At 48.5% G+C, this 14,739-nt stretch overlaps 1 protein-coding gene across 2 annotated transcripts in view; it reads left to right on the forward strand.

Annotated features, from left to right (window-relative positions):
• Positions 1 to 1,294: 1,294 nt before the first annotated feature.
• The window catches only part of GRIK3 (glutamate ionotropic receptor kainate type subunit 3), a 201,227-nt gene continuing 187,782 nt past the window's right edge, over positions 1,295 to 14,739 (forward strand). For both annotated transcript variants that reach the window (XM_067533963.1, XM_067533964.1), the window contains exon 1: positions 1,295 to 1,705. In XM_067533963.1, coding sequence (XP_067390064.1) covers positions 1,591 to 1,705 — 115 coding nt within the window. In that variant the 5' untranslated portion in view covers positions 1,295 to 1,590. The remainder of the gene's footprint in view (positions 1,706 to 14,739) is intronic.

The following is a 14,739-nucleotide window of genomic DNA, read 5'->3' on the forward strand; positions in this document are numbered from 1 at the left end:
TATACAGTCAGGGGAAGGAGGGCTAGTTCGGTGTCAATTCCTCAGCAGTCTCATGGCGATATTAGCATTTCCAACAAGGCGCGGGTTCTTGCGCCTACCACCGAGGCCATAAACAGACCCGGGAAAGGAGGAATCGCTCGGGACTGGCTGTGCTTGGAAGGATATTGAAGATTTGCTCTGCAGACGTTCCAGGCAGTGCACTTAGCAGACAGCCGGCAAAGAGGAGCGGCTGGGGATGATGGGCTAGATCAAACTATTTAAAAGAGAAAGATAAATCCAGCCCAGCCTAGCCTCAGCAAACGGACAGAGCAGCCTACTCATCCAGTGAGTTTCCAGCGCTGCGGCTCTGTCTGGGAGGTCGTTAAACTCCGATAACTGCCCAGGTCCTGGCAGCGCTCGGATTCCCGTCACCTCCCACCAGGTTGTTTTTTTTTTAATGATCAACTCAGAGTTGTCCTCACCTCCAACCCCTTCACTGCCGCGCTCCTCCCCGCAAGGAAACCCGGACGGCAGGCTGCTCTCCGCTCCCTCCAGTACACCCAGCCTCATTTCATGCCTTCCCTAGCAGCGCCAGGCTAGCGGAGCCCAGCGGGTCTCCCTGCGCCGGGGCGATGCTGCCAGGCAGGGAGGCTGTACCCGGCCCCCCAACCCCTGCCTGGCCCAGCCCGGGGACGCGGGGGCCGGGAGGGGCGCGCAGGGCTGGGCGCACGGTTCCAGGGAGAAGTTTCACACGGTCAGGACCCGGGCTGCCGGAGGGGGGCTGCCCAAGTTTCCCTCTCCCGTCTGTGCCCCCAGCCAGGCTCCTGCGGGGCCGGCGAGAGGGACGTTGCCCTGCTGCCCGTGGCCGGGAGCAGGCGGCTCCGCAGCCGCGCAACGCTCCCTCCGAGCTGTCCGGCTGCCCAGCGCGCAGCGGGGCGCCCTGGCGCAGGGTTGCGCCGGTCCCGGCCGCTGATCCGGGCGGAGCGAGTCCTGCGCCCCCCGCCGGGCCGCTCACAGGGGACTCGGCTGCTCCAGGCGGGGAGCCGGCGCCCGGCAACTGCGAGGAGCCATTGCCTCTGCTTGTCCCCTTGGAAGTTGAGTCGCCCGCCTGCCCCTCCCCAGCCTCAGCTGCCCGGCGGCTGCCCGCCCTCTGCCTCCCCGGCAGGCTGCTCCTGGGGTTGGGGTGTTTCCTTCCCCTCCAAACTCTGCTGCCCCTCCCCCCCCGCGCCCCGCGTGTGTGTGTGCGTGCGTGCGTGTGCAAGACTCCACTCCAGGGCTTTGTGCTAACCGGCGATAGCATCAGTGATGGGAGGGGACAGGGAGAGACAGGCTGGGTCTGAGCAGCCGAAGCGCTTCTTCAGGTGAACCCCCCGATCCGGCCGCGGAACCCACCCGGCGGGGCTGACCCAGCCGAGCTTCTGTGCGCCCGGGCCAGCTCAGGCTGCAGCTCCCAGTACAATGAGCCATGAGCCGCCGCTCCTCTCCCCGGACTGCCGCGTCTGCCTAGGAGCCGGGCACCGCCAGAAGACGCTCGCTCGCCCGCTCTGCCTGAAGTCCTAGGGCTGCGAGGGGGTCCCCGCTCCGGACTTGCCGGCAGGCGTCCCCCCAACGATGCCCCATTTCTGGCTCGCTCTGCGGAGTGTGCTCGTGGGCTCCTGGGCCGGCCTCCTGGTTTGCATCTTTTGGACTCGGTATTCCCATGGGATGCCCCATGTCATCCGAATAGGTAAGAGCCGCTGGCCCCGCCTGGCTCCCCGTCGCGGGCGGGCTGGGGGCCGACGGGGGGGGCGTGTGCGGGGGTCGCCGCGGGAGTGGACGGGGCTCGTCCCGGCGGTGCTGAGAGGTCGGGGTTCCCCGCGCGTCTCCGGGCTAGCCAGGCGCACTTGCCGGCGCGACCCGGGGAAAGGCTCGCGGGGCCGCCTGCTCGGGGGGCCAGGAAACCCGGAGCCTGCCCGGGGCTCAGGCGCAGGCTGGGGGCGGGGGGGGGGGAGCAGCGTCGCTCACTCGGCTGCTGCTGGCACCGCGGCCACCTTCCCAGGGTGCCCCCTCCGCCGGGCAGCTCCGCGGGCAGGGAGCAGGCGGCTGGCCGGACTCTCGGGAGGACCGGTCCGGTCCGGTCCGGTCCGGTAGGGAAGAAAATGGCGAGACACCAGCCGCGGGCTTGTTGGGGCGAGTGAGTCTGTGGCTGTGGCGAGGAGGCGGAGGGGCCCCCGTGACTCCTGTCTCTGCACGGGGCAGCCGGGCGGTGCCGGGCCGGAGTGGCCCGGCGTGGGAAAGTCCTGCTGAGAACCCGGGCGCGGCGTTTCCCGGGCAGGGGCTGCGCGGAGCTGAAAGTTTGGGCTGGGGGCTTCTCCTCGGCTCCTTGTTCTGAAGGCGGCGAGGTGCCGGCGGGCGAAGACCCGGAGCAGGGCGGCGGCGGGGTGCGCACTCAGAGGGGGTCGGGGTGTGTGAAGCGACGCGGACAGGTGTGAACGATCCCTGTGCCCCGGATTCAGACCCGCCGTGGCGCCGGCGGCTCGGACTCCGAGCGAGGGGTCGGGACTCTCCGTGGGGCGCTGCAGGGACACCCCAGATCCGGGAACGCGCCGCACACGCTGACTAGTGAGAGATGCGCTTCCTAAGGATGCGCGTTAATGACCGCGCTGCGCCGCTCTCGCTGAGCGCTGCGTTCAAGGCAGGTGTTTGCATGGTGTGGTGTGTGGATCCTGGTGCACGTCTCCAGGGCTTTGCTCCCTGCCACAGGACACGCGTGTCACTAGACACTGTTACAAACGGACCATGCAGACCAGGTTCTTGTGGCGAACAGGTGTAAACGGAGTGACTGTAGGTGTGAAGAGAGCAGAACAGGATCGTATTTATCAGCTGCCACCAGAGTCTATGAGAGGAAGACAATGTAGTTGGACAGAGAAACCAAATTCTTCCATTGTTAAGGGGGGAGGGGGGCAGTTACTTTCCCAAGTGACATCTCTCCACCTACAGAATGGTGTCCAATGACCACATGACCCAGCCCACCCTATGGACTCAGGGAGGCTGAGCCCCTGCCGCTCCCATTGACATCTGGGAGGAAGATACTCTGGGCCTGATGCTGCAGTTGTATCCACAGGGGCAGACTCCTGCGCCTGTTCAGATCATCATCCATTCAGAGGGGCCAGGCTCAGGGGAGGCCAGCATGGATCCAACTGCAGGGGTAGGGCCTTCACGGCCGTGCCGGGTAGTGCTTACCGAAACCAATCCGTCTGGGGTTCTCCAAGGGCGAAATCCTGGATCCTGTGGACAGGTTCTGCACTGAGCAGACCCATGTGGGAGGGAGCTCCCCAGCCCCGGCCGTGTGAGCGAGAGAAGGGCTGCTTCGCCATCATGACCACAGCCCCATGGTGGGAGTTCAGCTATGCAGCTGCAGATCTGCTGCCCTAGAAGGCCCCTGCTGGTCGGCTGGCGGGAACTCCGTAGCGCAGGGAGAGGGCAGGCCCCTACATGGGCTCCATGGTTTTGCACTCCTTCTGCCCTGTGGAGCAGAACTGCATCGTAGCTAGCCCCATAGCCCTTGCTCAGGCTGAATTCCCACAGAAGTCAATGGAAGATTTACCTGAGAGAGGATGGGCGTTTCGGTCTCGGGTTCCAGTCCTGCAGCTGGACAAACTTGCACAAACCCCAAAGGGCTGCAGAGGAGTGCAGGGGTCAAACATTAGCAGAACCAGTTACAATCCTGGGGCATTGGGGGTTGCAACTTGTGATCCAACGGGCTTAGAGACAGTGGGCCTGACTCTCCAGTGCCAGGCACCGTGTGCAGTCACGTTCTCCTGCCCAAGGGGCTGGTGCAAAGGACTGCACAAGGCGCAGGGCGGTGGAGAATCAGATGCAGTCATTGGAAGCGCAGTGGCTTGCGCTGTCATCTGCCTCGCTGAGCAGAGCTGCAAGCAGGCCCATGCTTTGCACGGCCTGGTGAGATACTCAGGCAGACACTTGAAGGGGAGCATACTGGAGTCACGGGGAGGGTGCTCAGCACCAGACAGGATTAGGCCCATCGTCTTGGGATATCGCTGGGGCTCAATGGAGTCATTCAGCAATAGATTCCACGGCTGAGAGGCCTCAAAAGCTCAAGAAAAGTATTTTCTACTGGAGCTTGAAAAGGATCCAGGCATTTGCAGCGAGAGCAGCAAAGAAAGGGACGCCTGACATTCACATGCTCTTAAAAAAATCATCGTGAACCTTCCACCTGGACCCTTCTCTCTGGCTGGAGACACTGTAGGCCTGATTTGCCATTGCCCAGCCCCTCTCCTACACCAGTGCTAAATGCTGTTGAATCAGACGGGCAGGGTTTTATGCTCACACTATGCTGGCATAAACGACTCCACCGTGAGCAGTTTGGCTTTCCCTTCCCTGCCAGCACCTCGGTATTGGGTCAATGAAATAATACAGTTAAAATGCAGAGAGCGATGACTGAGGGTCTAAAGAAGGCTACAAATGCCTTGGCTACATTCATTTAAAATTGGCATCATATTTTCCTCCTGGTGGGTTCAGCTGAAAAATGCAGATTTTTCTTTCTGCATTAATTTGCCTGTCAGTTTGTGCAGGGCTATGCTGATTCCAAGTTCTGCTTTTAATTAACAGAGTAAATTGGGACATGGAAAACACCTGAAGAGGAAGTCTTTGTGCTTTCAAAACAAAACAGTCAAGTTTTCAAGGCTAGTTTGGTTTTAAACAAAACTGACACTTAAAATATATGCCATTTGGCTTTTAGGAAAGGAAGAGCCAGAAAATCCACCTGCTTTCTATCTCTCAGATCCTCATGGGAGGATGGGATGGGGAGGGAAGAGATCTATAATGCAGAAAATACATGCCTTTCTTTCTTATTAAATAGGAGTTTTTCCCCAGTTTTTTCAGAGCTATTTGAATTATGTGATCCATCAAATATTTTCAAATATTAAAAAGAAACCTATGACTAGATCTTCTGTACATCAAGGGGCTGGATTCAGCTCCCAGTTATGCTGGGGTAAATCCAGAGTAACTCCACTGATTTAAGTGGAATTATTCCAGATGTACACCTATATCACTGAAGAGAATTTAGCCCCAAGTGGTTTGTGATAGTCAGACTCTGGATGTGAGTGTAATCAACGGGACTACTTGTAGTAATTGTCAGCTTCGTGCCCACTACGTAGTAAAAGCTGCTGCTCCGAATGTGTGTAATATGATTAAGCTATTTTAAACAGCACATTTATCTAGCCTTTCTTTTAGATTAAAAAAGCAGCAGCCGCACTCCTCATGAGTGATACCATCTTGTAATATCTGAAGTTACTAACCGTAACGATGCCAAGTGCCATTACTGGAGATGATGTCACACTCAGGATTTCAAGCATTTACCATTTTTAACCAATGAAGTTCAGTTGCTGTGCTGTAACAAAATGTCTTCAGAAACTATCCAGAATTATGTCAACAGAAGACCAGAAAGCAAAATGTACATAGACATGAGCCATATACTGTGGACACAAAACGCATAATAAATAATAGTATACGAAAGAGGCAGTGAGTGGTAGAATTTAATCCATTATTTTAATATTTGTATTTTTTGGTGGTCTGGTCTTTTGTTAGGATATGTGTATGTCCTGGGCTCAGTCCAACTGCCTTTATGTACATGGGCCATTCTACCGGTTTTAATGGATTACTCAAGTGAATAAGGGCTGCAGGACGATACCTTTTTCTGAAGTGCTCTGTGATATGTAAATGCAAATTACTTGAACTTGTGCTTTCATGTCTCATATTGTTACCAAAACCCTCAGTACGTAGATATCACATCCCCCCTCTCTGCATGCAAAGGAGGTATTATCTGGAGGGAATTTCATTGTGTTTGCTGAATAGTTGAAAGGATTCACCTTCTTCTTCTTTTTTCTTCATCTTTTAAAAAATGTTTGTTACTCAGATAGCATTTTTTGGGTATTTATTTCCATAAATTGTTATATTTCAAACCTGATAAAAGGTCCCAATTCTGTGTCACTGAAGTTAATGGGAATCTTGTCATCTACTTCACTGAGAACAGGATTGGGCCCTGACTGAAGTTTTAAAGAAATGGTTTTAGATCGAAAGCCCTATAATTCAGCTCTCTTTAAATTGCTTCTCGTAGGGGAAAAGGTCAGGACTTCGATTGTTTGGGTGATTTGCAAGAGAGACAATTGGATTGTAGTTGGCGGAGGAAAATGATCATTGATTATTGTAGATAAATATGTAGAAAATAAATTTGGTGCATAATTATCCTTCCCTGTGAGATCAGCTTTTTCAAGGCTTATTATTGTGTGTCTGGGATTTTTTTAAAACCAGATTTCTAGTTTCATCAAAGGAAGTTTTATTTTTTTAAAAACCCAGATTTTCCTAGGCTAAAGAGATGTTTTCAGAAAGGGCTCGCACTGCTCTGGGAATTGCGAAGGCCACAGGAGGTAATTCTCAGAAAAGGCTGGTCAAATATTATTCTATTTGGCTCAAGCTTGATTAATAGTTTGGAGAAATTCTTGTTTCAGCAAGAGGCTGAGGGGAAGGATCGAACTGAATTATTGCAGGGCCGTAAAACAGGAGTTCACAGGTGTGAGGCGTTGCTAGGTTTTGCCTGTCTTTTTGTAAATAATCTAGTTGCTGGCCTCAAGCCAGTAGGTAATGGTTTCATGGCTTGTGTTCGGGGGGTTCCTTGTGCTTCATCCAAGGTGTATATGGGATAGAATCCAACCCTATTCATCCTTCTATCAGGAAAGTCTTTAACATCTTATTTACATAGTTACTTTGTATAAGCCTCTCCTAATCCTACTCACACAGACAGAAGGCCAGACTCCAGTTTTATGCCAGTGGAACCCCGTTGACTTCAGCGGTGCTGGATTTACAGTGGTGTGAATGAGATCAGGTTCAATCCCATGCACTTTGTGGAAACTCTCCCAACTCTCGGTGTGTTACTACAGCCAAATGGGTCTGAACGTTTGTCTTTGAGTTTGGGAATCGCTGAGTGTAAAACAATGCAAAATTTCTTTCAGTGACTGGTGATGCGATGAAACATTGGTGTGTAGGAGCAGACAGAAGCTGAATGAAGATCAATATGTTTTTTCCCCCCCTTGAAGCAAATAGCTTTAGACAAGTGGCTTCCTGCCACCTGGGACCAGCACACAGATTTAGAAAACATTAACTTGAGGAATCTTCCCTTCCAGCCAAGCTGACTGCACAAATTCCAGCCATTTTATTCTTTAATGTGAGGTGTAAACAGAAACAAATGAAACTTGAATTCCACTGGGCTGAGTTAGCATGAGTGAGTCCATGCCAGCCTGATTGCAAAATGCACTTTGGTCCAGATTCTGACCCATTTACATAATGGGTGTAAATCTGGAGTGACTCTTTAGACATCAGTGGAGTTACTTCCAATTTGCAAAGGGGTAAATGAGATCAGAATCTGGCCTCCACTTGTATCAATGGGAGACATAACCCCCTTTCCTCCCAGCAAATTGATTTCCTGGGGATTCTCTGCTTGTTTGCACGTTGCATTTTTGCAAGTTAAGACTTCTTTTTTTTTAATCACTTGGCTGCTTTTGTGGCTCTTTCTGTTTTTCCAACACCATGTACCTATTGCTCCAGCTCTTTGCAACTGAAAATGTTATTTCAGGCCACAAGAGCCTTCGTGTCCGATAGCATATTGTAGTCATTTCAGCAGGATGTACATGTGGCAATGTAGACTGTTGGTGCTTTATTAGTTCTCAATACATTTGAATAGCAACATTACTCTTTTATTGCAGAGAAGTCTAATTATTTCATCTCAGCATCCTTTTGAGAACCTCAGACAGGATATTAAGAGCACACATGAAAACAGACCCTAGTTAAACGTGGGAATAGGAATGTAGCTGAAGTAAATATAACTGCTTGTGTGCTGCACCTGCTTCCTCAAATGAAACGGACACTTTCTCAAGACTCTGTGTGCACCGATCCATAGACACCTTCACACAAAGTGAAATTCCGTAGGTTTACATGGAACTTAAATGATGCATAGGCCTTGGAAGGACTCTACAGGGATGAGTTTCACCATCGAGTTCTTAATGGTGATGGAGGCCTTAACTCTGGTACTTGGCTCCACATGGTCGGTCATGCAATAAAGACCGGACTGTTCATTTTGCGTGTTGCCACCTACTGCTCTCTACCTGATGTGCAAACCCCTCATTTTTATCTTGATTTCTCCTTCTCTGGACCCTTTCTGATAAAGCTTTCGGATTAAAGAACTAAATGATTGATTTTTAAGATTTTTAAGATTTCTTAAAATCTTTAGCCCTCTTATGAGAAGACATTTAAAAGCCTTTTTGATTCGCTAATGCACCAAGCAACAGTAAAAAACACCCAATCTACAGCAAAGCTGTCTCTCTCTGTTTGCTTTGTAAACTGAGCACTTTTTTAATATGGATAAAGAATTGCATTAAATTAACCATGCTAAATAAAATGTGGGCTTTCCTTGTGATAATCTGTTGTCGTAATATTTCCATGAAACCGAAAAGCTGTCATTTAAAGAGGGCCAATGTTTCTGGAATGCTTATTCTCTAGTTTCAGCAGAGGGCAGTGTTTTTCATTTACAATTCAAGTGCTTTGTATGTATAGGGAAAATCATATTTCCAGCCACCTCTCTCCTTTTAGCTGCTGAATGTTGCTCTTTCAAATTAGCTATCATAGCGAATTTACAACCATTTGCATGGAAGAGGTCTGCCAACCTAGCTAGATCACTAGTGTCTCTGCCGGAAACATAATATGAAATAACCCCCCAAACGGCACAGAATATTTGTTGTGAATGTTAAACCTAATAATCCAATGTGCTGCAATTTCCCTCTCCTTACACATTCTTCTCTCTCTCTATCTCTCTCTTGGGCTAACGGTTTAATGTAAGGCAGTCTAGACAGCTTTTTTTCTTTGCATACTCAAAACATGGACTGGTCAGAATCTCTGTGCAACACAGATAACAGTGAGAAAGCATCAGAGCCCAAGTTTAAAAAAAACCAAACAAACCCAGGAGGAATTCAGCAGCTGAAAACAAGGCTAAACATTTGTGCTACTGGCAATGTTGCCAAATGGAATAAATGTGGAGTCAGGAATAAGGGATTTTTGCTGAAGCAGATAGGCTGAGTTTGGTCTTAAAGCTGTTTGAATCTAAGTTTACGGAGACTCCACGTATCCCTCTGTTTGTACTGACTTTGAGTGATTTTGGTGCTCCACCATTACACATTGTGGGGTGCTCGCTGTCTTAAAACACACGAGATTGTTAACTCTTTGAGCAAGGACTGTCTTTTATTGTGTTTGTGCATCACATGCCACGGTAGAGCCCTGGCCTGATGGGACCTCTGAGCAGGACCGCAATATTTAATTACAATAATAAAAGTAACGAGAGAGCGTTTGTTACTCTGTGACCATTAAATCAAATCAAAAGGTGAAGGCAGAATCAGGAGAAATTTAAGCCTTGGGTAGGCCTACTTCTGTACTGCATCTTTATTCTGATGACAGCATTCTGCATTCACTCTGCTTGGGATCTTCTCTTCTAACCCCCTTTCCAAGCCCTCTGTACCCACTATTTATGTGCAATTGTCATCACTTAAGTCACATGCCAGCAACATCCAGAGCCTCAGAGTGCTACACTGTGCAGCTAGGAACGTTCTTCTTTACATTACAATTTTATTTCTTTAGCTTTCATTGCAGACAGGGAAGTTTCACATGCCAAGTATAACCTGAGATGTTCAACCACCTGGTACATTGAAATCCTCAGGCCAAGGGAGATACTATATATTCTGCTACAACTTGAGAATTTTACGGCACAGATATATTGCCATGGACAGAGAGGAGAAAAAGTGGCTGTGATCAGTAAAATGGGGGATTTTCAAAAGTTTCCCAATAGAGCTGTGGCAATAATTCCATGACTCAGCTTGGATTTTCTCTACATTTATGCCCAGTTGTTCTTCCTTAGAAATGTAATGTAGTGCGATGCTAAAGCAAACATCCACTAGCCGTGATAAAAGGCCATGTCACAATATCATTATTAAACACTAGCACTTATATATGCCCCAGGCAGGATCAGGTTTCTATTGTGCTAGGCACTGTACACACATAAAGACATGCCCACTGCCCCAAAGAGCGTACAGTCACAAGTTTATTTTCTAGAATGCTAAAGTGCCAACCAAGCACGGATTACAAAGATAGGCAAAAATTTTGGACGTGCCATAAACCTTCCTGCTTCAGGGTATGAGCCGACTTTTAATTAAGGGGGTCAGGAAGGAACTCATCCAAGGAGCAGATTATCCCATAACTGCTCCTGCGGGGTTTCAGTTTCCTGCGCCTTCCTCGGAAGCAGCTGGTGTTGGCCACTGTCAAAGACCAGATACTGCACTAAATAGACCCCCCCCGTGTTGACCCCGTCTGGCAACTCCCATGCTCCTGTCTTTAATGATGCAGAACCTGTCTGGGATCTGCAGGCCATGCTCAGAGATAGGCTTTCTTAGCTCATATCACGTACGGAGTGAAGAATAGGCCCTTAGGCACAGCATACTGTGCAGAGAACAACCTTCCCCCTTTGTTCTTTAGTTCACGGTGACATTCAAATGCAGCCACTGCAGTGCAATGCTGTTAGAGACTTCCTTCCAGCAGTTCCCTTCCAGTCTGTGCCATTTATCCAGTGGCATTTATCTATTTCCCTTTGCCTGACCACCTCCCATGCATTTGCTCTGAGCACTGTCCTCTCACTCCTGTTGCCTGAGGCAGACTGAACTCACCATCTGCCTGTGATGCAGAATTGCACAGGAACACCTCTAGCTTCTTGCTGGGCTGCAGTTTCCTCATTCCCCATGTCACGGCTTGTGTTGCTGGGAATATAAAGTTGGTAAAGGGATCTTACTCATCATGGGCGAGTGCCAGTATAAGGTTGGTAACACCGTTTAATTCTTCCTTCAGTCCTGAGGACTGAAGTCATGTCTAGACCGTGTGCCAGGGGTGAATTTCACCCCATATTCATTCAGCTATTGACAAAATGAGACTTGTGGGCTTCTTGCTGGGTTAAGGTGTTGCCACTTTAGCTGCAAAGGGCTTGTGAACATTTATGCCAGTCTTCCCGGGCAATTGGACCTTCCTACTCTGCTCGCAGGCCCCCACCACTCTAAAGAAAATGTGACTCTGAATCCCTGAAATTACATCAGAATCAGGAGTCAGAAAGGGGGAAATCAACATTTTTCAGTAGTTGCTCAAGGGTTTGCTCATTTTATTTCGAACATTCAGGGAGGCAGCATTTCCTGATGGATAGGACACTGTACTTTGGTTCAGGAGACCAGGGTTCAACACTTGACATTGCCACTGAGCAATCTTGGAGAAGGTGCTTCATGGAGAAACTGAGTCACAGAGCCATCTGTAAGATGGGGATAATGATACTGACTCTCCTTCATAAAGTGCTTTGAGATCTGCAGAGGAGAGGTGCTCTGATAGATAGTAGTAGTAATATACCACTATATTTATTATACTTCAGGCCATTGTGGCAAAATACTTCCGAGAGTCACATTTCCAATTAATTATTCCGCATTAAGGTTGCACATTTCACATCTCAGTGTTTACAGATTTAAATGGAAAATTGGGATTATGTTAATTCACCTGGAATCTTTATTTGATGCCTGATGCTGGAAATCTATCAGTTCCTAAGCTTTCTTGAATTGGTTTTTCCCATCACAGGTGAATCATGGCCCCTGGCAAGGGAGTACTTCGCTTGTGGGGAAATCAAACTTGCTGAGGATGCTAAAAAACACAGAAGAGGACAGAGTTATTCTGAAAGGGCTGGGGAGATGCTGAGCAAAGGGTGGATGAAAGGTTTATGCAATTCTGTCCAGAGAACTGTCAGGTAATGAGGCTATGGGTAAAAGCCTGGGAAGAGAACGTCCCCCTGGTGATCATACAGTTTAAAATAATGAGATGGAGAGGGCTCCTGTGGGAGTGGTGGATGAAATGCTGAAGCCGTTGGCACAATGCTTAATAGAGCTAAAGGAAAAGGGAAAAAAAGGAGGCAGAGACAAGACTCTTGGCTGCCTGAATAGAGGTTCCCAATAAGTGGGAGGCGATGTAATCTGGCATTATAAAAGAGCCTGCTGTATAGTGACTGCAGAGTTGAAAGGACCACTCCAGTTAAGGGGAAGGGGCAGCACAACTGAGAAAAGCTGAAAAGATCTTTGTTACACAGACACGCTGGAGAAGCCTGGACTCTGGTTCCCAGCTATGATTTGTTCCCTTTACTCCAGGAACATCAACGGGGCGGACTGCTGGCAGAGACAGCCCCAGGGAATGCCTCCCCAGCCCGTGTAAGGATGGTGTGAATGGCTCTACGTTAGCCCCCAGTGTCGGGGGACAGTAGGCAGCTATCTGGAGTTGCAGCCATGATGCTTTGCACTTTGGCTCTTCTGGTTGTTCAAAGCAGGTGTAAACTACAGCAGCCCCGGGGCTCCAGCTGTCCCCCTCCAGCAGGCCCAGAATTTGGGAGGTACAGAGGTGGTTAAAGTTCCTGTAGCCCCCAGTGCTGCCGGGCTGTGTCTCCTGAGAGGCGCAGTTCAGAATCTAGCCCTGCTTTTGTTCCCTTTGGCTTCGAGATCCAGATGGAGAGGATTTATCGGTGAGTCACTGAGGAATCTGTCTAGCCTACCGATTTATACGGTTCCAGGCACCTGGTTATCTAAGTCACAATATACTGTTCTGAAGGAAACACAGCAGGGCAGATGCTGGACCCAGCATATGGTTAAAAAATGGAGACCAAAGAATATTCCTAGACTGTGAGCATTTTAGGGCAGGGACCACGTTTTCCCTAGAACAATGGGGCCCTGATCCCAATGGTGGTATCTAGGCACAGCTGCACTATCACTCATTAATAATAATTTGCGTGAAGAAATGCTATGTGAAAATAGAGAGGGCAAAGCCAAGGGGGCTTCACGCCTTTTCTCCTTGTTTGCATTCCTAGTGGTTTATGAGGATCATCTTTATGTGACTCCTTTATGGGGGAAACAAGATGTTACTGTCTGGCAGCAGTGCAGGACAGTCTAGCTCATTAGGTCAGGAAAGAATCTAGGCCATTCCTTATTACAAACTGACTTCTTTTTTATGATCTAACCAACATGAAGGTTTATCAAACCAGCTGTTATATTGGCTCCAAAGAGGCAGATGCTTTCCTCTTGGGGTGCATTAATCCCAGTTTTATCTCTGCTATGCTGATTTGGTATCATCATGAACACCTGAAACAAAAACAACCAATCTCCCCCTCCCCCCCCCCGAAATAAAAATCAGCCCCTTTAAAAAATTTTGTGGGTAGCAGCAGTCTACCCAATATGGTATTCATCCATTGGACATGTAGCAAAAGATACATAATTAACTTTATAAACTTAGGTTTTTCCCTGCTTGGCTGAGACAGTGACTTCCTTCCCCGGATGTGAAGAAGAGCTCCGTGTAGCTGGAAAACTTGTACATTCCATTAACAGAAGTTGGTTACATAAAAGATATTGCCTCACCTACCTTGTCTCTCTCCTATTCTGGGACCAACACGGCTACAACAGTGCAGATGCCTGGTCTGCACTAAAAGTTAGGTTGACCCAGCCTATTCACACAGGGAAGTGGTACAGTTAAGCTGACCAAATCCCTGGGGTAGACAGCTCTAGGTCAATGGAATAATTCTTCCATCGACTTAGCGATTGCCTCTTATGGAGGTAAATTACCTATGCCAACGGGGAACATACTGCAACTGTGCTGCTGTGGCATATCAAGTGTAGACAAGCCCTGAGACAGATTTGTAATATTTTTTCTCTGATTTAAAAAAAACAAAAAACAAACCCACTGGATTCTTTGTGTAGACAATGATTTATTGAATAATCAATTTCCTTATCTACCTAATACTTTGAAGCAATCCATCAATGCCAGATAATCAATCTAGCCCAAATGTATGTGTGTGTATGTTTGTCCTATGTGTCTTGGTGTATTTTTTTCTGGGCAAAAGAAGTATTTCATTTTCATGTTATTCCTTTTTCTCCCCTATGGGTTTTGTTTATGGTGCATAAAGGAAATTCACGATGTTATATTACTCCTTACAAGTTTTACAGGACAGGAGGGGTTTATGCAGCATGAATATAAAGGGCAATGCTATAATGCAAAGGGCAGTGAGAAATCCTTAAACACAGAAGGATACGCAGGAAGGTCTGGAGATAAATCTAGGCGGATAACCATTCCCAGGTATCATTCTCGTTTTTGGACAGAGAAGACATTGAGTGTAACTCCGGCTTAGTGTGACCAGATGTCCTGATTTTATAAGGACAGTCCCAAGATTCGGGACTTTTTCTTATATAGGTGCCTATTGCTCCCCACCCCTGTCCTGATTAGCCTTTCTAATCCCACACTTCTATGATTCTGTACAGCTAGAGGCGCTCAGTACCCTCAAAGACCCATTTGTGCCTCACAGAAAAGTAGAGACCATTTGATTTCCCTCTACCATATTTTCTCAATTTTTTTCCCAGTGCAATTTATTTCTGTAAAACCAGATCCTGCAGTGCTTAGTTTGACAAAACTCCAAATGAGATCAGGGGGCAGTTTGCTTGACGAAGGCTCCAAGATTTAACCCATAAATATTTGAATGGAAATAGGATGTTTTGTTTCTTTTAGTATTCCTGTACTTATCCTGCACCTGAAGCAGAATCCTCTGCTTGTCACATTGCAACAGAGAGGACCATAAGTCTCAGACAGATAAAATTCACCCCGGTCAGG

This window comes from Emydura macquarii, unplaced genomic scaffold (assembly GCF_026122565.2).
Source record: "Emydura macquarii macquarii isolate MOO-44397 ecotype Brisbane River unplaced genomic scaffold, CSIRO-AGI_Emac_v2 contig_3348, whole genome shotgun sequence".
Classification (NCBI taxonomy): Eukaryota; Metazoa; Chordata; order Testudines; family Chelidae; genus Emydura; species Emydura macquarii.